Source organism: Primulina huaijiensis, chromosome 17 (assembly GCF_012295235.1).
Source record: "Primulina huaijiensis isolate GDHJ02 chromosome 17, ASM1229523v2, whole genome shotgun sequence".
Lineage (NCBI taxonomy): Eukaryota > Viridiplantae > Streptophyta > Magnoliopsida > Lamiales > Gesneriaceae > Primulina > Primulina huaijiensis.
Window position 1 is genome coordinate 1,592,102 of NC_133322.1, and position 26,818 is coordinate 1,618,919.

Consider the following 26,818-nt stretch of genomic DNA (forward strand, 5'->3'; position numbering starts at 1 on the left):
CGATATAAAATAGATGCATAAAAAAATATTATATTATAATAATTTCCGAAGAATATATGTTTATTTCAGTAAGTTGAAGAATAAAAATGATCAAACCCATAAATAAAAACATTAAAAATGTGAAATCAAACAAACTCTTTTATAAAATTAACAATGGCGTTAGCCCGGCGCGTGTCGATCATATCGATCCCATGGAATCCGACGTCGTCGAAACGCGCCTCCACCATCACACCCTGCTCCACTAGCATCTGCACGAATTTCTGCTGTCGATCGATTAATGGGTCGCCGCCGAACCCTATGACAAGGCATCTCCCCACTGATTTAAGCTTCTCCTTCACTTGAATATCCTCAAAAGGATTGCAGAACCGGTGGTCGCGATCCGTCCCTAGAGGCAGCGCAAGCTCCCACAACATATCGATCACTGGCAATGGAAAGTACTGATCAGTCGCTAGCTTCAGCTCACTCCTCGTCCGCGCCTTCCCACCGAAGAACGGTTGGTTCAGTATGATTCCGACGACAGTCAGCGGGGCGAGGTTGAGATCATGTATCCGCATCGCGGCATTGAACGCGATGTTGGCGCCACAGCTCGAACCGTAGAGGTAGCATCTCGAGGAGTCACCGTAGTCCCTTATCCACCGGTCTCCATCACCGTCCGTTAGCTGGTTTCTCACCCAGTGTATGGCGTCGATCGCGTCTTCGTACTGAGCGGGGAGGCGATTCTCCGGCGCGAGACGGAAGTCCACGGCGACGAGGATGGCGGGGACGTCGCTGGAGATCTTGTTGCTCATCTCATGGAGAATGGTGTTGGCGAGGCTCATCTGGATCCAGCCGCCGGCATGGAAGAACAAGATGATGGGGAGACGTACGACAGTGTTGTCGTTGGATGGGAGTTTGGCGGGTCGGTAGATTCGCATCCATGTTTTCTTGTCGGCGTCGAGAGTGACATCTTTGCTGAGCACTGGCGTGCCGGGGATTTGGGGGACTTCGCCGGTTGGCGGGGAGGTTGGGAGCTTCATGTAGCGAGTGAGTGAGCCATCTGGATTGAGGGATACGTTTACATGTTCGTAGGGATCAAATCTGGACATTGTTTGTTAATGATTATTTGTTTGTTCCAAAAAGATACGAAGAGAAATGTGGTTTGATCGACGTTGGAATTTGATTAATCTCAGGCAATTGTTTGTGGGGAAATAATCAGTGGGCGTCCTTAAATTTCGATATTCGAATGTTTGTTACATAATTTGAGGAGTAATAGTTATTGCAGATTTTGAATCTGTCTTCTTGATTTAAACACGTGCTCGTGCCAACAAGCAAGCAAGTTTGGATACAAGTAAGGCCCAGTTTTCATTTCAATAATTTGTGCTTATAAAGTTTAGATACAACTTACAAGTACGAGCCCGTGGACAATTTCAAACCCGATAAAAAGAGGGAATCGTGTCGAGGTACATATTTATTCTAGTCTATGTGTTGTATTCCAAGAATTAATCTATTGATTATTTAAAATCTAACAAATTAAATTTTCGATATTTATCATGTTATATGTGAGATGACGCTAAAATATTGTATTGGATTGAATTGATGGTAATAAATTCGAAATATAATATTTCATGACATTGTTAGAAATGTAACATACTGAAGAACTAAATTCGATCTAACATATGCACAAACATGATAGTAAAGATCAATATGTGAAAAAAAATATATATATAAAAGAATTATTAACTCCAGCATATTGAATTTGAGACTGCAACTAACTAGGTTCTAATTTTAATGCAATTTATGAGATGATGAATAACTGCATCAATCTAGAGACCATATATGTCGTAAATCAAATATCAAGATATTTATCATCTTTAACATATATAATATTCTTCATTTATTTTTTAAAAAAATTGAGATGTATCCTATATTTATATTAATAAAAATTGAGATGTATCCAATATTTATATTAATAAATATGTTTATCATAATTAAATTATTTTATTAACTTAAATACAGTAATCTGAGAGATATCTCATTTGTTTGTGTTACTTTCATGCATCTTCCATTTGTTTATTATTTCTGTCATTGAAAAAGAAAAAAGTTTAAAATATTTTGACTACCTATTCCTCATTGGTGCGACCATTGTTAGTTCTATATTATAATATAATGTAAAAATAAGTGAAAATAGAAAACATGAGAAATGGTATCATAAGCCTGACCCAAAAACTGGTTTGTCATTTGGCTCTTTAAACCGGCCCAAGTTAATAGAACAGGCCTCTATCATGCCAAAGCCGAACCAGGTTTCACTCATCTGTATCTAGACAGACTATTCAAAGATTCTGTGCAATACTAACTAGTACATAACAAGACAATTTCAATAAAAGATGCTGAAACTAAAAAAATAGTCCGCATTTTAAGACATTTAAAACCGGGAAAGTCATAGCACCTACTACTTTCAACTGGACCTTCAGCTTCAGACCCCTTTCCATGCTTCTTCTGCTTCGATCCTCATTTCCCAGAGGACTTCAAGGGCAGACAATGCTGTGTGAGGTTATCCACGTACACTCGCCAACTCAACTTCATATACAAGCCATGAATTTGGAGGTACATTTTCTCCAGCTCCATGCTTTCCATAACTATACCGCAAAAAGGAAAACTTTCATATAGAAGCATATGGGTTCGCGACAATCGAATTTTTAGGCAAAAATTTTGCCGTGTATGGTGTCTATGGTTTGGATGATTCAAAACATACCCCATCGATGGTGGGATAACGAGTCTCCTTTTATCCCCAACACGCATACCTGCAATGAATATCGATGAATATAAAGAATTTAAGATGAAAGAGTAACAAGAGGTAAGGTGATTGAGTTTTAGTTTCAAAAGTAACTACCATCAATGCCCAAGTTCCATCCTCCAATAACTTCTTTATCACCTGATTGAAGAAGAAATATAGATAATAAGATAACACGTCAGTAATGATACTATTAACAATTTTCTCAGAACTAAAGCGAAAACAAGACGAAGAGGGTGAGTGTGCGCATGTTTGCAAAGGCAGCTGTCCAGGTACCTAACAAAAACTTGCAGGCAGGTTTACCAACATTTGAGTCAAAGATGCACCCGCTCTCCTTTAACATAGCTGTGTAATAAATTTTGACCTGATAAAAGGTTTGTTTAAAGAGATGATCATGAGCAAAATGAAAATAAATATTCCCAACAAAATGCGATATATAAACCAAACCAATAGTAGTACAAAAGACTCTCTTACTCTTACAATTGTAGCAAGTATACCTTTTTCCCAGGAGCAGCAACTTTTCCATCAGGTGGTCCATGGGTCACTTCTTCAATAATCAATCCATTTGATAAAGCACTTTCTTGAATCGGTGTGTTTGTAGTCTGATGCTCATATTTCATGGCATTGTTCTCTTTATTATCTGTCATTTTGGGCATGAAGACATCTGAGCTTCCATCCCCTTCATTTTTCTTCTGCTTCTTCTTTCTAATTTTCTTATTGGGCTTTTGATCACTAGCTAGTAATTCAGAGTTTGTGGTGATGATGCTGCAAGTAGAATTTTACAAAAAAAATCAAACAAATGAAAATGAGGAGTGAAAATTGTAGGTGCCAAGTACTGTTCAATGAACCATAATTCATTCATGGTTGGGGAAAACGAGGCCCCTAATCATGATAAGGGGCATGGAGATCTTAATTAACTTCTTTCCAGTAACATTGTTCAGAAGTATAAACTCTTTAACAAGTTATATCCTAAACCTACAAATAATTTAAATTTAATCAATTAATCTTTTTTATTGCAGTTGAAAATTTACATTTGGTCAAGGGAAGAATAGCTGAAGTGAAATTATGGAGATTGTTATGTCATCAATGAGGCTCAACACTCCTAAAGACTTTTCAACAAAAGACCAAGTTATTAAAATTCCAATAAACAGCTTTTTCGGATATCGAACACAAGGTCTTTGTAATCTTTCCAGAAATCTCTCATCAAAGTAAAAAGATGTGGATACTTCAGAGTTTTGACTTCCTCGTCATTTATCTTATAAACATATACTCCATTACAATTTCAGATCTTCTCAATTTGCTTCACATTATCAATGTTTTAGCATTTAGATTTATATCAAAAAAATGTAATCTGGGAAAAGAAAACCAAGAAAAATAAGAGAAAACTAGATACTAACTTGTCATTTTTTGGTTCCTGGTGTTTCCCATTTGCTTCCAACAGTTCATTTGACACACTGTCAGCATTTAATAAACCCTGCTTGAATTCATCATGTTTAGGAATATTATGACATTCTGAATCAGTTCCTTCACATATCCTTTCTAGCTGTACACCTTTCTTTCTCTTCTTTGATTTCTGACCATTTTCCGCTCCGGATTTTCGATTTGTTGCAGACCAATTAGCTCCCATCTCCATCCTAGAGTATCAATAGCAGGATGAAAGCAAGTCTGAATCAATAAAATGAAATGCCCATACAACAAACATATCCTCGTGAAATAAAATTCTTAATTGATCAAAAGAAGAATAAAGGAGAAAAAGAAGTCTTACAAATTTGTTGGGGCCTCAACTTCACCAACCTTCTCTTTTCTCTTCTTTTTTGCTTTTGCACTGATCTTAGGCCAAGTACAGCAGAACATAAATAGATGACAATAGATAGGTGTAAGTGTGGTTCACAAAATGAATGAATTAGGTATTTATCTCATTAGTAGATGTTACTCACACGTCAAGGGATTGCATCTGATCGTTCCCGTGTCTCATAAGCAGATTTTGGTCGATGATGTTAACCTCTACCTTATTTCCAAGACAGTTACTATCAGTCAAGGCCTTCTCATTGTTGGAAAGGACTTTGTTACGAGTCTCCAATTCCTTTACAATTTCTAGTTTTTTATTCTTTTGCTCGGTCCCTTCATGAAGGAATGGCAGCTTTGCCCCGCTTAGTCTGACGTGAAAAAAGGAAATTGAATTATAAGATTCAAACAAATATGGCTCATCTTCCCAAATGGATCCAACTTTTCCTTATACACGTAACACATATCTATAATTTATAAATGCATAAACAAACAAACACAGCCCACCCATAGTTATCGATTATGTGTCTAGATGTGTGTATGCAAGAGTTAAAAAGGAGGGATACACTCTTCCAAAAAATTTCATAATAAAGGATGCTGAATTATACACTCTTCCAAAAAATTTCATAATAAAGGATGCTGAATGATAAGTCCAGTCCTATTATCACCTTTCTGGTTCAACATTCACATCTGGAGGATTGCCCTTTACCGGTGATTCGCTGCCACAGATTCCACCATATTCGGACCTGCTAGCTGTTTGTTCTGTAACCTGGGAACTCTTTTTTCCATCCTTTGACATGGTTGTCTCCGGAGATCTTTTGTTCTTAAATACAGATAAAAGGTACCCGTTGTCATCTTCACTATCCGACTCAATCACTTGGTATTTCTTCTTGCGATTTTTTCGACGTCCCTTTCCATCATGCATTCTATCATCGTCCAGTCTAGCCTCGTCCGTTCCTTTGTTAAACCCAAAAATGCAGAACAAAAGGTGAAACCCCTGTATAAATGTTGATGATGTGCATCTAGATGACAACCATCATAATGACCAAGACAAAGATCGACAAATCACATACTAAGCTTCAAGTTTCATGGCAAGAATTATAGATTGAAAAAGACCAGTATCCACTCAATGATCATCCTTTTTGAAGAGTTTTCTGGATAAAATATTTTACCCACCAGAAGCATCCGGCGATTAAGGGAGAGAATTAGAGGCTGAACCATGCAAAAAATTACCTTTGTCGCTTGAAACAGGGGATGGTGGGGAAACTTGTAATTCGTCATCATCAATAAAACTGTCCTCATACCTATCATCAGCACTATCATGACTAGATCCCTCCGTATGAGAGTTTTCTATATCCACTCCATATGATTCTCTATGGGTGAAAGTAAAGGAAAGCTGAAAATTCCAACTTAACTTTGACAGAATCACATGTTTTCCCATTTAGGAGAAACCTACAGATGGTGATAAAATTATCGATCTTGTGTTTCGTATTAATTAAAATGACAAATGAAACAATTAAGTTTGACAAATGAAATTATTTGCAATGGGTTCCAACTGTGATATAACTAAAAAAAATTACTTAAAAGGATACGTATCACTGTGTGTATTTGACTGCAGACTTCGTTGGATATAGTAACCAGTAAGATAGACACTTCGTGGGCCAATAACAGAAAAAACTACATCATCCGCCTCCTCAAATTCCAAATCCAAGTGGCATGACTCTGTACTATTGGGCAGCAAGGCGCAGAGCAAAACCGGACTTCTGTTACCCACATTACACTGTACTAAGCTCTTCTTTGTTGCATCACTGATTCCCAAAGTAGCCTATATAATAGATCACCGCACAGACAGACCAACAAAGTTAATATTAAATATCACTTCATATCAAACGTAGAACTGGATAAGAAGCACTAATAAACATTTTTTTCAGTCATTAACAAGTAACAACCCAAACCTAATATGCAGTAAAAGGATTCTTTACCAGATAAGAGCAACCATCAGAACAAGAAATCTCTTACCAACAGGGAATGATATCTTACAACATGAATTTATAAAATTTCAAAAGAAAAAAAAAATTAAACCAAGCATGGAAAAAGAAGTAAAATACCATCGTCAGTATTCAAAGTTAAAAGTCAAATTACAATTTGAAGTTTGCTTTCCAGGACTATGAAAAAAATTACCTGCGAAATTCGAAGCCTTCCTCTAGCCTTTTCACAAGAATGAGTAACTGGCTTTCCAGGTTTTACTTCAACGCCTGGAACAGAGGGAATAATGTGAGGTGAGTATAACTTTAATGGGCACATACAAAAAAAAGAGTACACGGGCAGCACAAGATGCCAACACACAAAAATGAGGAAAACACACATATTTGACACCGCTCTTCGTAAAATCAATCCAGAACATCTACAATTGCTTGAAAGTTAAAATTATTTCATTCTTCTGACTCCGAATCACAATGAACACAATCTCCAGATTACACACACACATAAATACATAGAAACGGGATTTTAAGCATGACTACAGAGAGACGCGGCAAAAACAAAGTATAACTATAATATAATATAAACTATAAAATGGCTAAGTAGGGTAGAAACAATTGAATTTCCAGACGGCGAAAATCTCAAAAAGAGCACAATATTTGCTAGCTCACACAAACGAGTGAAGAAAAAGCCGCAAAGGCCAAAGAACAAACCCCAGAAGGCCATTGTTACAGGAGGCAAGTATCAGGCTTCGGATTCTTGAAACATGATGTTCTTTCTCGAAATATAAAACGTCGTCCGAAACCCTAGCGAAAAAGCGGGAGCGAGGGAGGGAGAGCACTTGCGCTGAAATCTTTAAACCCTCGGTTTATATAGGCTAGTGCCGGCCCCGCGGGAGTCGATCATTTGTATTATTTTCGGGTAATACCTAATAATCATGAAAGAATACATTACTTAATATTTGAAAATATTTTAAGTGTTATTTTATTTTTATATATAATTTTTAAATATTATTTTGTCTAAAAACTTGAAAACATTTAAAATAATATATTGCTAACAATAAACAATAGATATTTTGTGAAATGATATTGTATATTTATATCAGTTAGATATATAAATTGATCTAATCCATATCTACCGCTCAAAGCATAAAAATAGAGTTGGTCTCACGATGAAAAGTAATGTTTTTAATATTAAAAAAATATTTTTATAAGTCATACAAAATATTTATCTCATAAATTAACTATTGAGATGTTTTTATGAGATATTTTTGTGTGAATAATAATATTTTTTGTAATGAGGTCGATGCGAGATTTTCTCAAAATTTATATATACATTTGGATTTATTCTAAAAAATGCATTAGCATTTTTTTTGTTGCGACTATTGCTACTATGAAATTTGATTTCTCAATTGATTCGTAATTTTTGAGTTTATTGATTTTTTCAAATATTTTTACGAGAACAATGAGAAATCACAAAAAAATTAGCTTTTTTTCTTATCGTGTCTCGACCTATTGTAATATCAGTATGTTTTATTTTATTTTTATTAATTAGTAAATAAAATTAGTCGCAATTTGTTATGTTACCTTTATATCCAAATTTAATGCTAATAAAGTCCTTGCCTTTTCTAAAAATTTAAATATAAATTATAAATTGATACAAATGTGTATTCTTATCATCAAAAGTCCAAACCCACTTTAGTTTTTTTTTTAAATACAAATGTAAATTAATAATTGATGCAAATGTGTATTCTCATAATCAAAAGTCCAAACCCACTTTAAAAAAAAAACCCTCTTCATGTTTTTGCTCGAGAGTGGACTGATTTTGTAGTAATCAAATCAAAGACACTACAACTCAGACTCGACAAAAGAAAATAATATTATCGATAGAATTCGAGTTACAATTAAGTTTTAAATTTAATAACTGAGATCTTTGTGTCGGATGAGTTGAGAAGTCCATTGGCTATAGCTTAACTTAGTGATAATTATTTTCAAAAAGTGTCAATTAATAATATAAGATAAATCAGGAATAAAATAAATAATTAATGTTTTAAAAATTAAAGAAATAGTTTCCACGACATACATGCTTCAATTTCAAGTGGAGTCTCGGTTAGTATGCATCTTTTTTACTGGACCACGTTTAGAATATGGATTTTATATTATCAAAGCCCAGTTGTTGGACTAAACAGTTGGGCCCAACTAAATATAAAAATGTCGGCGCTGTCTCTTCGATTCGCTCTTGAGAAAGATCAGTTGATTGGTTTCCTTTTCAATTCCAGGAGGTAATCGATTCATTATTACTTTCATTAATTTTCGTGGGTTCCAGTTTTGTTTTTCAATTATTTTTTTCATGACTTGCTCGAGTAACGAGGATTGAGGAACAATCAATTTGTTTTTATGGGATTTCTCAAACGCGGAATAATCAATCATACAATATCATGAAAATTTATTTGTTTATTTGGTCTTTTGTTCATATTCTGTGTTATGTTTCTTCCTCGTGAATTGTTTGGACTCCGGGACAATCGTATTTTGTGAGACGGATATTTTATTTAGCTTATCCATGAAAAAATAATACTTTTTATGCTAACAATATTCTTTTTTATTGTAAATATCAGTACATATAAAGATTTATGAGACTGTTTCATAAGAGACCTACTCATATTTCAAATTTATAGTTAGAACTAAATGATAAATTAACAAAAAAAAGTGTAATTATAAATACAACCTCACCGATTTTTTGAACTGTTAATATGTATTAAATATTAATGAAAAGTGCGATTCTAATTTAAATAAGATATTATATAAAATATAATTATGATGTGTGATTTTTGTACTTTCTTTTCCCCATAAATTTATAACAGGCCAATTTCTCTGTCTCCAGGACTTGGATCGATGGACAACAGGAACGTCGTCGTATGCGACAATGGCACCGGTGTAATTACTCCCCGCTTAACGATTTTGCTATCTTCTTCATTTCATTTCGATGAGTTCTGCGATGATTCGATTTCATCTCTTCATTATTATTTGTTTAACTTAATTCGATGTTGACTCTTTGATTCTGGTAATTGAGCTCAGTATGTTAAGTGTGGATTTGCGGGTGAGAATTTCCCCACGTCTGTGTTTCCTTGTGTTGTTGGAAGGCCAATGCTTCGATATGAAGAATCGTTGATGGAGCAAGAAATCACGGTCAGATTTATTTCTCTCTTTATGGTTCAGATTGGTGTTTACTTGTATATTTCAGAATTATGCAAGACTCGGAAATTTTACAGGCACGATTTGAGCAGGGGGGAAAAGAACTTTCTTTGAGCGATTTTCTTTACTTCACGACACGACACCTAGCTGAGATACAAACAAATTGCGTGTCGAAAAAGCTATAACTTTTTTACTTGTTTTGTTTTAAACGAAGCCAAATTAGTGGGTTTCTTGGCGTTCCACGTACTGGAATTGCATTCTTTGTGATCGACTCACTAGTTTGGAACACATTACAGCTCTGTAGTTGTGTTTATATTATTCCCATACGTCGAGATATTGTTCCACTTTTTGTGCTCTCAAGTCAAATGTGGCAAACACGTGTTGCTTTCTATCAGTTAATTATTTTTTCTTGTGTCCACAGGATATTCTCGTTGGAGATGCTTGTTTGAAATGGCGGCATCAGTTAGACGTATCTTACCCTGTTAACAATGGTATCGTGCAAAATTGGGATGATATGGAACATGTGTGGGACCATGCATTTTTTAGCGAACTAAAGGTTTCTTTTTGTTGCTTTTAATCTCTCAGTTAACGCAGAAAGTTTTACTTATCCGGTGTATTGTCTGATTATTGGTACGCTCTCTCCCTCGGTTTCAAGGATGTTGTTTTACTCTTCATTTATTTTACTTTGTCTGAAGGTAGATCCTGCACAAAGTAAAATTTTGCTCACCGACCCACCTTTGAATCCATCTAAAAACCGCGAAAAGATGGTAAACTACCTAATACTAGAATTATAGATTTGAATTTCTATTGGTGGAACTCATTGTTGTAAGATGATACGAACCAAATCTTAAATTGTCTGTTTCCAGGTTGAAGTCATGTTTGAGAAATACAACTTTGCTGGTGTTTTCATTCAAATCCAAGCTGTTTTGACATTGTATGCCCAAGGTGCTTTAAAGCTAAATTCAAAATTGTGGTTTTAGTCACTGGTCTACACGATACTGTCAACAAGCTAGTCACTATGAATATGGTGTCTGCAAAAAAAAAACTGTGTCCATCACAGCACATTTTATTTTTATGATTATGTTCACTTTCTCCCTGTACTTGCATTGAATTTTCGATAATGTGCTATTCGATGTCATCTTGAAATGACTCAGGTCTGCTGACGGGACTAGTAATTGATTCCGGCGATGGAGTTACTCATGTGGTAACCTTTCTATCAAGATTTTTCATCAAATGTTCAATCTTTTGTACATTTAAATTTCATTGGCAGTCTTTTATGTGAGATAATGAGCTTCTAGATTTGAGGAAGCTAGCTTGCTACTTGAAGAATGGTGATATTTATTGTTAGGTTCCAGTTGTTGATGGATACTCATTCCCTCATCTCACAAAGAGGATGAATGTGGCTGGGCGCCACATAACGTCATATCTTGTTGATTTACTTATGAGGAGAGGGTGAGATTTGTTAAAGCTTCTGAAATCATTTGAGAGAATGTATCATTTTGTCGAAGCATTTTGATTGATTAATTCTATGCCAATGGTTATGCTTTTTCTACAAAGGTATGCTATGAATAGAACTGCTGACTTTGAGACTGTCAGGACCATCAAAGAGAAGCTTTGCTACATAAGGTGGGTGAATTAATAATTGTTTTCAATGACCGGTAAATCGATACCCCTTTTTTAACCTTTTTCTTATTTGTTGAAGTTATGATTACAAAAGGGAATACCAATTGGGACTTGAAACTACTATCCTTGTTAAGAATTACACTGTAAGTTAAATCTCTGCAAGTTCATATCTTTTCAAGACTACCGAAATAAAGTGACTTCAATTGCAAGAACCAATATAATCTTGCTGCATACTCACAACTTAAATATTTTACCAGGGTCCTTACTTTTCAAATGCAGAAGTTTGTTTGTTATGGAAGTTTGTTTTAACTTTCAGAGAAGAATAGTTAGATTTAACATTTTTGTCTCCACACGTCTTTCTATGGGTATATTACCTTCTTATCTTTCAGGCATGTCGGAAAAAGATTAACAATTTTAAATTTATTACCTGTAATAAAAGCTGCCAGATGGAAGGGTCATTAAAGTTGGCACCGAACGCTTTCAAGCACCGGAGGCTCTTTTTACTCCAGTAAGCATGAATCTGTGTCCCGTGATTACTATATTAGGCTTTGCAAATTAATATTGAAGCGATTATTTATCTGTTGTTTCTGGATGCCGTTGTCTATCAAAAGATGAATGTTTGTGGAATAAACTATAAATATAGAGATTATTTGTCTTCGACTCTCTCTCGGGATAAATGCAAACATTTGGTTCATGTTGATGCATTGTTCCAATCCTGAGATGTCCAGAATTTTCTATCTTCAATAGCTTTGCTTAGTTTATATGACTTGTCTGGTAGTATTTATTGAGTCCATAACTTCCGGAGAAGTGGTGCCTCCCTCCTCACAAAGGGGTTCGCGGTGACCAGGCTTGAACGACTGTTTACCAAACATACAACTCTTTATGAAAGTCACAAGACCATGAATGGGGGTTGTTGCTTGTCAAGTGCCTCGAATGTTTGAGCGCTGATGTCTGTATTGGCAACCAAATGACAGGGGAGGGCCACCGAAGCTCGGTGTAGGGCAGCCATAACTATAACTATAACAGTTGTCTTGTTTTTAGTTGCCTGTTACTGAAGGCTCATCAATATCATCTTCATTAGCTGTGTCATGCTGTTGTGACTTCTTAGATTTGCGTAAATATGAAGTTTCAATGTTGTGTCACTTCTACAGGAACTCATAGACGTAGAAGGAGATGGAATGGCTGATATGGTATTTCATTGCATTCAGGAGATGGATATTGACAATAGAATGATGGTATTAGTTGTTTTCTTAATGTCAGCATCTTACTGTGCTCGCATTATTCTGCAGTCATTCATGCAGATCGAATCTGTTTTTGCAGCTCTACCAGCATATTGTCCTAAGTGGTGGGAGTACAATGTACCCGGGATTACCTAGTCGGTAATGCCTACATTTAATGACACGATATGTTTTTATCAGAATAGCGTTATTCTCTGTAAAGAATCTCTATGTTGATTGATTTTCAGGACTTGGAGGTAGCCTGGGCTCCTTGAAGGAGATTGACCCTTCAACTTAGAGAAAATATAATACATTTCTTATTTTATTGGATGAGTAAAATAATAGTTGAATCTGCTCCTAAAAGATCATTTCTGGTAAATTTTCTAGTGCAATGCTTAGGAAACACGAGAAGAGCCTGGTGTGTGACTCAGTTACGCCCTTCATTTGACAACAAATCAGTACAAGAGAAAATGGGTCCTCTAATACGTTGCTAATTTCATATACTGTTGTTAGTTTTTGGAAACTCTTACATGTCAATGCATCGTTTTGTGCTAATGTGAATAATTTTTTTTTGTTTGAGAATACATTACTAATCAATTCCCCTGTGGATATGTCAACTAGAAGACCTGTGCTTTTTTGCTCCTGCTTCATCTTGATCTCCATTAGTAACCTTTCAAATTGCTTAATTTGACACCTCAACTTTTGCAACAGTTTGGAGAAAGAAATATTGGACCGTTATCTCGAAGTTGTTTTGAAGGGAAATAAAGATGGCCTGAAGGTGTGTAAGTGGATAATCATGTTGTTATTTGTAACAGTAATCTTTTGTTGCAATGAATCTAGTGTTTATTTGTTTTTTTCCTCCTACCTAAGTGTATGATTTCGTGCTACTGTTAGAAACTACGTCTTCGGATAGAGGATCCACCACGAAGAAAACACATGGTATATCTTGGAGGCGCGGTTCTTGCAGGAATTATGAAGGTGCAAATTCTTTCTCCTCTTCCCCTGACACTAATTCATGCAAATTTATCATCCCTTGCTTTAATGAATCAAGATCGCTCTCAAGGCTATTCATGCAAACTAATTTGAATCTGATAGAAATTACTTAAGATATCATCAAATCTCTTTTCTAGTTGGCATAGAAAATCTGTTTTACCCTTCCTGTGAACTTTGGGAATTGAATTACTCGATTTGGCAAAAATTATTTGGTTAATTTAATTTCGCCCCTAAAACTGTGGCCAATGCCTACTCACCCCTTCAAATTATTGATTCATCTTGCCATTCAATTCTAAACTGTGTTGCATCATGTTGCTTCTTTAAACTACTAAATACCATTTATTTAATATTTTATAAAAATCATACTTACTGCGTAAAAAAATAAAAACGTATTTGACCTGATTATTAATTATTACTATGGAATTATAGAGGCATTCATGTGAATAAAATATTTGGTATTTAGTTAATTTTATAAAATATTATCGTTCTTATTATTGAAATATTATGTTGTCATATTATAAGTATAATTGTAATATATAATTGAAAGATATTTGGAAATGTGATATACCGGTTGTTGGAAAGTTGGGTGTATTCTGACCCACCGAGTAAAATGCTACTTCGATAAAGGTTCGAGCTTTTTTAGATCAAGCAACTCGGTGCACATTTGGGTTGAGCTCCAGTGTGTAATGACTGTCTGCTCGATCGAAATCCCTACTGCTATGAGGTTGAGATCAAGCAACAGTGATTTAGGTTCAACAGTTTCTAAAAGACTTGAACTTCGAAATATTTATAAATGTTGCAGGATGCACCTGAGTTTTGGATCAACAGGCAAGATTATTTGGAAGAGGGAGTCGCTTGTTTAAGCAAGTGTGGCGGGGCGTGAGGACGGGAACAAAAGTATTAAAGATGTGAAGTGCGTGTGTAGTTAGTTATACATAATCTTGTCGTGGTAAAAAGTATGTTACTGATTCTGGTGGCCTCTGCATGAGATGGATTTGTCTATGTTGTAGTACGTATGTTTCAAGAAATAAACACAAAATAAGCTGTGTTCCCATTTTGTGTGTTGGAAAAGTTACATACGAAGTTTTAGATCCTACTAGTATATATAATGGTGTTTCCATGCAATTTTTCATTTTCAAACTTCTTCCTCTAGCTACAAGAACCTGATAGTTCTATTTTCTTTCTTTCTTTTTTGTGACAGGTAAATTAAATGTATTCAGAACAAAAAAAAAATCACACAAATACGATTTTCGATTTTGGTCATGATTTTGATATCCATGATAGTGCGTCTTGGCTCTAAGTTGTTCAAAGGAAAAGTTGTCGATGATAAGTTGTAATAAAACAGAGACTTTTGGGATTTTAAAAAAGGTGGAAAATGCAAAAAGATAGAAAATAAAAAGCAAAAAAATTTCCTCTCCGACATTTCTAAAACGTGCCTTTAAACCTGTTAACACCTGGGCAACTTTTGGGCCTAAGAAAACCAACTCAGACAAAGAAAAAGAAGGCGAAGTATTATGGGCTCCTTATTGTTGGATCGATGGGCGTTCTTGTACTCTTCAGATCTGATAGCCCAACATATTGGATGGGCTACGAGGCCCATTAATGTTTCTCGCTAATCGATCTATCTAAGCAAACGGCCAATCAGCTACGATCCCACAAGACCACAATAATCGAAGATTTACCTTCTGAAATCAACTTTTAAATCTCCACGCTCCGGTTTCATGGATCAAAGTGCAGGTCGTTTTTGCGGATGAAATCGCGGTGTTAGATTGAGATTCCTTTGTTGCTGGAGTTTTTGGATGCTTCATTTGGTTTGAAGAGGGGGGTAACATGCAGTGGAAGACAATGTGCGTTGGATGGAAGCGTTTGCTTTTGTTTCTGCCTGCAGTCATTATAATTCCTCATATGTTATCAGGTTCCTAGTCTGATGGTTTCAGATTTCCTCGCTGAATTTCTGACGTGTTGTTATTATGTATGTTTGACGAAATGAGAAAATTCCGTTCCTTCCAGTTTTGGAGTTCCAGAAGCAGACAAATTTGGGGGATTTACGCAATGAAGAGCGTGTGAAATTTGATCATCTTGTTCTTGGACCAGCAGCTGGTGAAGGCCTGCCTGATCGTCTTCATTGCCAAGGTATTTTTAGTCCCTTTACTTTCTAAGAAAGGAGGAGGAGTTACTGGTTTACTGACAAATGATTAATATCCATGAACTCATTTTCGGAACCTTCTTGCTACATTCTTGGTATTTTGTAATTATAGAATAAGATACCTACCTTGAGAAATCTCTCAATATCCACAGTATTTTTTTCTTCTTATTTATGCTTCATTAGCTAAATTTGAGATATTAGCATATACAAGGTTTTTTATCCTATTTTCTTTACATCTTGATTACTCATGGGAAAAAATGTTGAGTCATGCAATTGGTATGTATTTATGGTATGCTTTGAAATGATGCATTTCATTTGATCAAGGGACTGACAGATGGCTTAAATTGACAAAATTGTGAATCAGGTACCAAGGCTCTTAATGAAACACTTTTTCGATTACTTCCAAACAATCCCAACTCTGGGGAGCATGTTGCTTTTGTCTCGATGTTTGCTGCCTACAATTCTGCTGTTGATGGACTGGTCAGTGGTAAACCGTCTGACTTGGTTATTGTAGGGAAAACTTCATACAATAAGGTGGAGAGATCTATGGCAATCTTGAATGTGTTTATAAATTTCATCCAGGTACATCCTAGTAATATATTATGTTCTTTTTGTTTTTTTGGAAAATTTTTACCCATTCACATACCCCTCTCGTGTGAGTTGTGGCTTGCATTTATGATTTTGAAAACTGAGTGTTTGACAACTGAGTTCGTTGGTTGGCCATAAGTAATATGTTTTCTGTTGTGCAAGTTCAATCCTCTGAAGAATATGCATTTTCATATTTATTTTCTGAACAAACTCATTTGTTGAATCATAGCACATATTCTGATGGAAGTCTGAATGTATATTTGACTCAGCCCGTAAGGATAAAAACAACTAATCCCAACAAGGATAATTCATGTCTAATCAATGTGTAGGTGACTATGCCCAAAAGCAATATCTTCATTCTTACTGATCCAGCGTCGGAGCTTAATCTGCATAGAGACATGGTTACTATACAACCAACACAAGGTGAATATTCACGAGACAAGTTGATGCTTCAAAGAATCAGGTCTTACATTGTAAGAGCATTAGGCATGCTTGAAAAAAGAGATGATTTTTGTTTATATTTTTTATTCTACCTAAGTTTCATCGTATATGTTAATGTTTTTAAATGTTTCCTGGGATACAAAAGCAATTGTTTTTATATAGATGTTATTTGACTTGAATTTGTTGGATTAGTACTCAAAATCATTGGTGCATACTTAGTGTTATAGAACAAAGTCCTGTGAGATTTATTTGTGATAATATTTCATGTTTTCATTTTTTAAGAATGTATTTGTTTCTTGTTTGCTACGTGTTGTCTCCAGGCTTTTCTAGAAATACAGCTTGAAAAGATGACTCAGAGGCGGGAGCAAGTCAGTCATTTCATTTTTACTGACTCAGATATAGCAGTGGTGAATGACCTGGAACATATATTTACTGACTATCCTAGTTTTGATCTTGCTCTTACCTTCCGGAACAACCACGATCAACCTTTGAATTCAGGATTCATAGCAGTAAGGGGCACTTCTGAGGGAATTCGAAGGTGCACTTTCTATCATTTGTCCGCTACAACCTAACTAGGCAAATATATTTAAGAAGTAACAAATCATCAAGGACACCTAGAAGAAAATTTTGTGGGCAGAAAATTACTCAATAGAGGGGCAAAATTTTTTTTTTTGGGTTTTCACGTGGTGATGAAGGGACACAAAGCAAGCCGCAGTTTTAACTTGATATGAATCCCAAGAATACCATGAGAATGTTCTGTGAAAAAAACTCACCATGTTTTCTCCTTTTTTTGCTGATTATGTCAATTTTGAAATATTATTGTTATAGTTGGTGTCAGTATACTTGAATTGGAATTTTCGTCACTAAGTTGTACTTTCCCCACTCCTCATAAGATAATTTTATGTTATCACAGGGGAATGGCTTTCTTACAGGAAGTGCTGGAAGTTTACAGTTCAAAATTCATGAAAGCTTCCCGGATGCTTGGAGATCAATTAGCGCTTGCATGGATTGTAAAATCTGACCCTAAATTTAATGGAAGAAGGTTTTCTAGAAGAGAGGCTTTCCTAGAGAATATCGGTGGTGCTTCGGTCCTGTTCTTACCATGTTCTAGTTACAATTGGACACCACCTGAAGGTGCAGGTCAATTTCATGGAATGCCCTTGGATGTGAAGGTAAGAACATTTATATCACTTCTCATTAAATAAACAAGGGTAGAAATCACTTTTTCTTCCCTATAAGATGGTGGGCTTCTTGAATAAGATATGCCATAAAATTTATTTTTGTTTCTGGGTTTCAGGTAGTTCATTTCAAGGGATCACGGAAACGACTTATGCTGGAGGCTTGGAACTTCTGGTCGTCCTATTCCGACATGGCGGATATGTTGTGCCTTATTTTGAAGAGCGGAAGGACAAAATACGATTTCTAATCATGTACATGCGGAGATTTTTTTGGTCATGTATCTAAAACGTGCCATACAGTTGCTAGGACATGCTCTAGTTTTTTATAACAAAAACCGAGGGGAAAAAAGAAGCAAGAAAAATTAAACTAAACGTACGTCTGATCAAATTAAATTTAAAATGATTTGTATGCTGAGGGTTGAATGAAATTAAAAAAAAATATTTATGACGCACCTATTTTAGGAACACAAGTACACGACAAAAATTCACTACCTCGGTTCTCCGATTTCTACAATCTGGCCAACAAAACAAATTAAGGGAAAAAATTTTGACATTCAAATAAATTTTACAGAAATAGTCCTTTCAGGAAAAATATATATTAAAGAAATAATAACACTATAATATGATATCTCGCTACCTTATTTTTTCCATCTCGTCAAACCCCATGACCAGGGAGTAAAATTTGATCAAAATAAAATATATATCAATCGCATCGGCGCACCCTAAAAATTTGCATATAATTTTGTAAAATTTTCATATATTTGAATTCTTGAAATTGTGACACCAAATTACACCCCTTTTGACAAGCAAAACCAAGACTAGTCCTTAACGCCCGAGCTCCGCTCCTTCCTTCGACTAATTCCCCTCTCACTGACCACCTCGGTGGAAGATCGAGTACTACTACTGTTGTTCCATATGTGCCTGAATTAAAGAGGTTAGAGATGGGTGAATCCTAGCAGTCCTTAACGACCGAGCTTCGCTCCTTCCTTCAACTAATTCCTCTCCCAGTGGCCACCTCGGTCGAAGATCAAGCTGATTCATTAAAAACACAAATGTTTAGGAAACGAAAGAAACGAGGCAATTATCGAAGTTGCAGACGAAAACTCAAGGCACAACAACGTATATCTACAAGCTATGCAGTCATTGCTGATGAAACTCGAATATCATAGTCGTGAACAGAAAACATACACCGTGATCAATAGAAAACAACACCATACAGTCTTTACAGAAAAAAAAATAACATCCCATTAATCCAATGCCCATATTCAACAGAAATGGCAAATTTATAGCCTGGGTTTAAAACGTTACGGCTTCGGTTAACATTTGAAAGGGTAGAGGCGACGACATGAAAATTGAGTCGTTTAACGGTGAGAGAGTTGGACATGTAAAAAGTGCTAGCAAACCAAATGCAGTGTCACATACTCACATTATAAACTTCCAAAAACTAAAAAACAGGAAATCAACAAACCAAGGCATCCGCAGGTTCACAGGCAGGTGGTGGAGGATCGTATCTACCCATCTGAAAATGCTCGATGCCAGTCCAAGCAATCATGACACCTACCATAGATGACAGTGGTAACAACGATTTCGTTGATTTTGAATTTTATGATAAAACGTCATGTATCTACTTTTAATCGGGACTATAGTTGACACAACTTAATATTGCCATGGCTTACAATGCGACAAATACAAACATGAATTTCTCACCATTGTCTGTGCAAAGACTAGGTGGAGGGAAAACAAGTTGCAGACAGGTCCTTCCCACAATCTTATCGAGCCGAGCTCGAACATATTGGTTGGATGCAACACCACCAGACACTACCTATCCAAGGCAAAATAGAGCATGGAAATCACAACATTTGAGATTGACTAAATTATGAAGGAAAAAAAAAAAAGAAAAGTAGATGCATTTTTATGAAATATGGTGGATAGAGAGCAGTATGAACGTATTTCACAAACCAGATGCTTTATAGAAGGCTCGATCTCCAATGCCCATTCTATTGCTCGATCACACTTTTCTTCTAAATGCAATACTGCAACTCTCTGCATTAGGCATACTTAGGAGGTAAGCAATTCAAGACATCCAACTATGAGTCTATGACAATAGACATGATAAAGATGCTACATAAAAATTGCACGCTTAATTACCTGAAAAGAGGCAGCAATATTGGCCCTGGCCAATCTGTCTTCAGTACTGGCTGAAGAGATTGGGATTCCAGCATCACTGCAGAACATCAATGATATACAATTGTGCGAAAGTTTGTAGGATAATACATGTATACTACCTGAATGAGTTTGAGCATAAAACATAATATGTAGAGGACTTTCATAATACACCATATTTGACATATGTCATGCGCAGAATTGAGCATTTACTGTTGTAGCAAAAGTAGAACCCAAAATTTTAAAACATATATTAGCAGTTCAAACACTACATTTCGACTGTTATGTCATGTAAACAGTCACATAGGATAGTACATGCAATTGCTGCTTCTATACGTTTCCTTCCTGATAATTGTGCCAGTTCGCAATTCATGATAATCGAATACATAATTTTGACTGAAATTCTAAATGTAGAGCCGAGCTTCCACCACTATACCGTTACTAGTGGTGACAGTGCAACCAAAATCTTTTTGACCACACAACTGTTTAAGTATCACATTTTAATTGTTGTGCTAAATAAACAACAACAAAAGACTATAGATGCAATGCTTAGTTCCCAACACGATATATATACATGACAGCTCCTACAATGTGCTAATTTTTGCTAACTAGGGGGGAAAAATTCTGAAGCACTAGATACACCGTTTACTCTCAATTATGGATAAAACAAGGGCATAGACAGATATACATCATATATTTGGCAATTAACCCCAGTCTTGATAAATAAAACAAATATCAGAAAAGATAGTTATAAATGATATCCACTAGCAATATCGTGCAGTGGCTATGATCGTGAAGCAGCAAAACAACTGATTGAGTAAAATTAATGACAATAATGTAGTACATGCTTTTGGATTCAATTGCCAGCCTCACTTGAGTCTTAAGACCTGCGTAGGAGAAGTTGCAGTCTTTATGCTGTTTCATAGGGACCTACGGCACAACAAACTATTATCTTATTGTAAAAATTGTACAAGCACAAAATAATAAAAAATAAAGATAGATACACGGAAGATAGCTTGCCTTGAATTTAACGGAATTTGGATCACCCTCTCGAGCTAGCTCCTCTAATGCAGGGCCCCCACTCTTCCTTAGATCGAGACCGAGCCATTTTGCTGTCTTGTCATATGCCTCACCGACTGCATCATCAATCGTGGTTCCAAGTTGTATATAATGGCCGAGATCACGAGCAAGAATAAGAAGATTGTGGCCTCCTAAGAAAACACACAAACCATACATACATGATAAACATCCTAAGCAGATGCATACCAAAAGGACAGGTGAAAAGAGCTAAATGGCTGTCATTTTAAGCAGCACCCCAGTTGCAGTAATTACCAACAATATTGGGACCCGTACATGTCATAATGCAAGAGCAAAATTAAGAGAAAATTGGGGGAAGAAAAGAAAAAGAATCTTAAGGATAAAATTATCATACCTGAGATAAGCAAGGCCATGAAAGGAAATTTTAATTCTCTTTCCACTAACCTAGATGTGAGCAATATGTAAGTTTTCAGATTTCATAAAAACCTATCTCTTACCTATATAATTCTTCCAAAATAAGAAAATTATTCAACAAACGATTAAGTTCAATTTGTTTCGGTAAAGAGCACAAGCATAATGTACAGTTAGAAACCATAGCATATGATTTATCTTTATTGTCAAGGTACATTTACGTAAAGAGAAACAACAAAGTACAACATTGTTAAGCTGTAATAAAACAAATCTAGGAGACAAGTTCGAGTTTGTGGCATTGGTTAAATAACAGCGTGAGGTTTGTACATACAAGAAATATATCTTGTCAGTTGTCGTTAAAAGTGAGCAAACTGAGACAATCATGAGATCACACTATAACCTTCACTAATAGAATCTTACCAATCAATTTTAAAACTAATATCATTCCTTGGTCAATCAATGTATGATGGAATACTGAAAAACACCGATAAAAAGTAAGCATTAAGATTTAAACTAAAATAAGTAAGTGTTTGTATGAACCGAATGATCCATGCATACTATTCCTCCAGTGATGAAGTCTAACTTTCACACAATCCACGGTTACCTAGCCACCAAAGCATGTGCTTCCATGTGATGTACACCAATGATTGGTAAAGCAAAAGTTCCAGCAAGTTTCCGAGCTTTCCTCACACCAACTGCATGAAAATCCAGTAAACTCAGGTGCTTTTCTCTCACCCACATGATTAAACAACCAGGTATAATCATATAAAACCAAAAGAAACAATGATGTTTTTATTGTTTGCTTTTTATACATTTAATTATTTTGAACAATTTTGAGTGTAAAATGAACTAAATTAATAAACACAACACCATGTTATGCATTTAAAGAGTCACGTTTATTTAATGTGTAGAAACTTGTACCGTGAAGGAGAAACAAGATAGAGTTCAAGATAGGCAGACAAAAGACTTGAGGCATATCATGAAAATACCACGTAGACAAAGGCTTAAACCAGGACCAATAGTCACAGCAACTGCAGAAAGATCTTCCTCATTTAGTTTAGCAAGGTCAAGAGCCTCTTGCACCACCTGAAGTTAAGAAAAAATCATACAAGTCTGGATGAATTATATATATATATATATAGAGAGAGAGAGAGAGCAATAAAATTCCACAATCTGACTTCCATTACAGGCGTGGTATCCAGAGCTGAGAAGGTTTTCTCTGGATTGAGTGATTTTGTAACAGATTATCAAAACAATTACCAAGTTACTAAGTTCTATACCTGATCAATCACTTTGGCATGTGCTTCTTCTGCCATTTTAGGAGCAACTCCTCCATATTGGGCAAGCAAATCTGCCTTGATGAAGTTGAGGAAAAAATATCCTAATTGGTTATTAAATTTTTGACGAAGTAAAATACGATAAATTAGTGAGATTGATCATCAAATATATATTTTCTAAATTGCAGAAAGTAACACGATATAGCAGTATACAACCAGATTTTAAATAGATGCTGACAGAGGAGAGGACTTTTAAGATTGCTTAAGAAGGGTAGAACCAAAAAAGTAAGCTTCCAGTAATCGAAATACATGACCCAATAAGGCAAGATTGTTGCTGGAATTCAGGTATCTTCCATAGCACCAACAGGAGAAAAATAGAACAAGTATTTAATGACTCCTCTATAGTGAAATGTGTGAATTATTATGAAATCCTTTGTTTCTTCATGACATGTTAAACAAGCAACTTTGTGCCCACCAACCAGCACAGTGAGTGATATTAAATCAAACAAAACCACCTTATATTGGGATTCAAGCACCCTTATTGGCTTATCAGACACTTTAAACTGGTACAAAGGTCTGTCACATGGCCCATAGTTTTTTGTTTAAAGTTTTGGTCATGTGCATAACTTGGGTCAAGACAAGAATGTCAATCTGTCGGTAGCCTAAAAAGGTGTAATATGAATACAAGTTCACAGCTTACACCAAGTAGACCAATTTCTTCCTGTGGTAAGGCTTCATTTAATATCTTCATTTTACCATCAGTGCATAAAAAGCAAATAGTTTCTGATGAGAATACTTGGGTGACACAGGTTGGGTCAATTTTTTTAATAAACTCGAAGGATCTCTGTGCATCACAGAAGAAACAAGGCAGAAGTTTAAATTCACTCAATCCATGTTTATGAATTCCACAAGTTCATAGATACTTGCATGCATTTGCACATTTTACTCATACCTAAACGATGTTGTATAGATAAATAAAATTTTGATATCATAAGAAAAAAATAAACTCCAATGTATTAAAAATTATTCACCCTTGAAGAAAACTCACGTTAATATGCACCAAGAACGGATGACAACAATGGGGGAATTAATTAATTAATATTATTTAATATGTAATGTTCTCATCGCTGCATTGTTCTCCCACGAAGAAGAATTGATGACGCACTGAGGATATGGATCTATAGAGATGGAATTAATTATCAGTCCATTACATTTGGTCAAAAATCAATCAGATTGATTGGGTACCCTTCTTCCTTCAATGGTCAAATTCTGCAAGGTCCTATCCTGATATATGGGACTTAAGGAGTTATATTAAAAAAAGTTAAAAGAAAATCCTTAGTAGTATCAATTAAAATGATGGTTTCAATGTTGCCAAAGAAGTCAACAATGAAATTAGATGATGAGCCTTGAGTGTCTGATCCAAGTCATGTAGGAATTAGGTTCAATAATCAGGATATTGTTGAATTAACTTTTAAAAAACCTTATAATTAATTAAAAAGAAATGAACAACTAAATGAAGGCAGGCTAAGCATTCCACCAAGGTCACACCACAAAACATGTTTCCCATATCATGTGTGGATTATGTGCAATATGATAACACTTTAACCCAAACTAGTTACACTATCAGCGCAATTGCAAGATCTTAATCCTCCAATGAGTGAAAAGCTCGGAGTATACACACACACACACACATATATATATATTTTTGATATGGTGAAAACCAACCATGGACACCTATGTGATAATGTGAACACCGCTAAGGTGTGTCCTGTACATTCAATAGATAAACGTTACCTCAGTCGGTGCTCAATATNTCTAAAAAGGCAAAGCACAAGCAATCATAACCACCATGCTAGAAAGGCTATTCCCAATATCAATCTTTCCACCCCGAAAGAAAATGCCAGGATCCACGCATATATGCGAAATAATAGTAATAAAAAATGCATACCTGAGAAGACACAACTTGGCTGAGAATTTCACCATTGCTTCGAACCTATCATCACACAAAAGTTCAAAAGAACCAGACTTTCATCATTTCTTTCACAGATATCCAATACCCAAAAACAAGTTACACAATATATCCAATACAAATAAAAGAATCATCCCAAAAAAAAAAAAAAAAAAAAAATACACACACAATGAATAACAACTAAATTGTGGGGTGCGCTGTCGCTCGACCGCGCTCTACAAGCATTAAAAACGTCTTACTATGGCTGCACCAGTGTCGTCACAACTAGTCTCGATGCCCAGAACAACTAAATCTTCAACTATGCCTGATAAGTTTATTGCTTGTGCTTTTGAGAAAAAAGATAAACGGACTGAAATTGGATTGAAATAATTATGGAGAGCTGGATATACGAGTCTGCTAAGCTTAGAGTGGGCATAAAGTGAGGGCTTGCCCAAAATAGTTAAGCGGGAAACAGTGGCAGATAGAGTGGAGACCATTGACGCCATTTGAGTTTTGGGAGAGATTTTGTGCAGCTCGTCAGTTATCAATGTTGGATTAATTTCAAATCGGCCCCCAAACATGTTCAGTTTTTTTTAATACATCACTTATTTCACTATAAAAAAAAAAAAAAAAATTTTGTCAGTTTCGTAAATTAGAATATCAATTTATATATTTGTTTTTAAAATGAAATAGGGTTTCTGTGTTAGAAGAGTAGGTAAATTTTTTATTATTGGATATGAGTTCGATTCTCCTTATCAATAGTTTTTCGAGTGAGTCAGTCGCACAGAACTTATCATGTGTGGTTACTAACTAACTTGGTTTAAGGGCTATTATGTTCAGTGTCATACTGAGATTTTGAAAGACTTGAGTCGAACTTAAAAATTTGGATTGTTTGAAATAAGAAGTCATCATTTTTTAATTAGAAAAGAGTTTTTCAAAATATAATGTCATCATTTTTATTTAGATCATTTCCAATGCAGAATTCCCTACTATTTTTATCATTTTTTCACTATTATGTGGTTATGAACATTTAGAGAAAAATTGACTCTCGTAATTCATATTTCCATGTTAAACATCTTCGATAAAGTTATAAAACAAAAAAAAAAAAGAAAAAAGGAAAAATTTGATAATTAGATTTCATAGTTGTCTTATTCATTGATTTACATATACATTGACTATACAAGAATTAATCAAATCATATTTTTGCGATTATCTAACAATTTCGTTCCACCATCGTAACAAATTCATCAAACTCAGACTGAACATGAGCTTCCAATTGATAAATTGTAACATTATATTTTTCATTCGGTCCGTTCATAACAAGAGCTCGAATAACTTTTATCATCAATATAATTCACAGATGATCAAAAAATTCTTTATCATTATTGTTGTTTTGATTTTCTCGTTACACATTCGTAAAATTATCAATTGTTTCTTTTTTTATTATTTTGTTATTGTCGCTAAAATATTTATCAATATCTTCAATCTGACTTTGAGTTAATCTTATTTTTCTTTGTTTCCTTTCTATTTTTTGTTACCCAAAAAAAATACCTTGGTTTAATATATTGTTGGCAATATCTATTTTTTTAAAAAAATATTATACATGTTATAACTTAGTAAATAGAATCTTTGAAATATATTTGTAAATTAATATGTGTGGATACCACACACAAGTTTTACTTATTTAATATTAATTTCATCAATGCAACTAACCAAATTGACAACCGATGCAATTAACCATTTCATAAATAGTGTCATCAAAATTAGATGAGAACGTTCATTTCATTAAGTAATTTATTTTCTTATCAAATATAATTTTTTACATAAAATTTATGATTTGTGCAGTATAATACAGAAACAAAACATAAAATAATGAAAGTTTGCAAACAAAATTGCTTCAGGAATTCTCAATGTCAATTTTTGTAATTAAAATAAAAATATAATTATGATATTCGATTACCTAATTAAATAACTGGTTAGTGTGAGATCATGCCTAGTAATAGGATGAACAAATTTACTTGTATGAGAAAATTATATTCTTGATCTTGTAATTTTGTCTTATGCTATTT

General features: G+C 35.0%; 5 protein-coding genes and 1 long non-coding RNA gene across 13 annotated transcripts; 3 read left to right on the forward strand and 3 right to left on the reverse strand.

Annotated features, from left to right (window-relative positions):
* Positions 1-20: 20 nt before the first annotated feature.
* On the reverse strand, positions 21-1,220 carry LOC140963320 (probable carboxylesterase 9). Its single transcript, XM_073422608.1, has one exon. The coding sequence runs from the start codon at positions 1,083-1,085 to the stop codon at positions 126-128; it is 960 nt and encodes a 319-aa protein (XP_073278709.1). The 5' UTR covers positions 1,086-1,220; the 3' UTR covers positions 21-125.
* A 963-nt stretch (positions 1,221-2,183) lies between these two features.
* Positions 2,184-7,404, reverse strand: LOC140963321 (peptidyl-prolyl cis-trans isomerase FKBP43-like). The gene is made up of 13 exons (XM_073422609.1): positions 7,249-7,404; positions 6,737-6,810; positions 6,148-6,380; positions 5,789-5,928; positions 5,224-5,512; positions 4,708-4,926; positions 4,536-4,595; positions 4,168-4,404; positions 3,268-3,535; positions 3,047-3,134; positions 2,870-2,911; positions 2,732-2,780; positions 2,184-2,615 (listed from the first exon to the last, which is right to left on the reverse strand). Exons 1-13 carry the CDS (start codon positions 7,259-7,261, stop codon positions 2,531-2,533), a joined length of 1,797 nt encoding a protein of 598 aa, XP_073278710.1. The 5' UTR covers positions 7,262-7,404; the 3' UTR covers positions 2,184-2,530.
* Positions 7,405-9,363: 1,959 nt separating this feature from the next.
* LOC140963376 (actin-related protein 2) lies at positions 9,364-14,691 on the forward strand. Of its 3 annotated transcripts, XM_073422678.1 has the most exons (15): positions 9,364-9,468; positions 9,610-9,720; positions 10,148-10,282; positions 10,422-10,493; positions 10,593-10,671; positions 10,881-10,930; positions 11,075-11,178; positions 11,284-11,352; positions 11,429-11,492; positions 11,789-11,857; positions 12,501-12,584; positions 12,670-12,728; positions 13,278-13,344; positions 13,461-13,544; positions 14,362-14,691. In XM_073422678.1, exons 1-15 carry the CDS (start codon positions 9,427-9,429, stop codon positions 14,440-14,442), a joined length of 1,170 nt encoding a protein of 389 aa, XP_073278779.1. In that variant the 5' UTR covers positions 9,364-9,426; the 3' UTR covers positions 14,443-14,691. The 3 variants fall into 3 exon arrangements, with proteins under 3 accessions (XP_073278779.1, XP_073278780.1, XP_073278781.1); XM_073422679.1 differs by lacking the exon at positions 10,422-10,493; XM_073422680.1 differs by lacking the exon at positions 9,610-9,720 and having other exon boundaries at positions 9,375-9,468.
* Positions 14,692-15,028: 337 nt separating this feature from the next.
* On the forward strand, positions 15,029-18,288 carry LOC140963375 (uncharacterized). 2 transcript variants are annotated; one of them, XM_073422677.1, is made up of 7 exons: positions 15,029-15,474; positions 15,570-15,692; positions 16,220-16,287; positions 16,623-16,766; positions 17,055-17,272; positions 17,648-17,906; positions 18,032-18,288. In XM_073422677.1, the coding sequence occupies exons 1-7, from the start codon at positions 15,390-15,392 to the stop codon at positions 18,158-18,160; spliced, it is 1,026 nt and encodes a 341-aa protein (XP_073278778.1). In that variant the 5' UTR covers positions 15,029-15,389; the 3' UTR covers positions 18,161-18,288. The 2 variants fall into 2 exon arrangements, with proteins under 2 accessions (XP_073278778.1, XP_073278777.1); XM_073422676.1 differs by having other exon boundaries at positions 15,037-15,474; positions 16,070-16,287.
* On the reverse strand, positions 16,553-25,314 carry LOC140963374 (probable tRNA N6-adenosine threonylcarbamoyltransferase, mitochondrial). 5 transcript variants are annotated; one of them, XM_073422674.1, is made up of 13 exons: positions 25,010-25,314; positions 24,750-24,794; positions 22,805-22,879; positions 22,514-22,610; positions 22,129-22,219; positions 21,508-21,557; positions 21,096-21,286; positions 20,920-21,005; positions 20,061-20,136; positions 19,872-19,955; positions 19,620-19,734; positions 19,339-19,469; positions 16,553-16,679 (listed from the first exon to the last, which is right to left on the reverse strand). In XM_073422674.1, exons 1-12 carry the CDS (start codon positions 25,253-25,255, stop codon positions 19,372-19,374), a joined length of 1,254 nt encoding a protein of 417 aa, XP_073278775.1. In that variant the 5' UTR covers positions 25,256-25,314; the 3' UTR covers positions 16,553-16,679; positions 19,339-19,371. The 5 variants fall into 5 exon arrangements, 4 of the variants coding, with proteins under 4 accessions (XP_073278775.1, XP_073278772.1, XP_073278774.1 ...); XM_073422671.1 differs by lacking the exon at positions 16,553-16,679 and adding an exon at positions 18,525-18,944 and having other exon boundaries at positions 19,381-19,469; XR_012172680.1 differs by lacking the exon at positions 16,553-16,679 and adding an exon at positions 18,802-18,944 and having other exon boundaries at positions 19,381-19,469; positions 19,620-19,730.
* On the forward strand, positions 20,081-20,322 carry LOC140963378 (uncharacterized). The gene is made up of 2 exons (XR_012172681.1): positions 20,081-20,174; positions 20,213-20,322. It is a non-coding gene; the product is annotated as an uncharacterized lncRNA (long non-coding RNA).
* Positions 25,315-26,818: the final 1,504 nt, after the last annotated feature.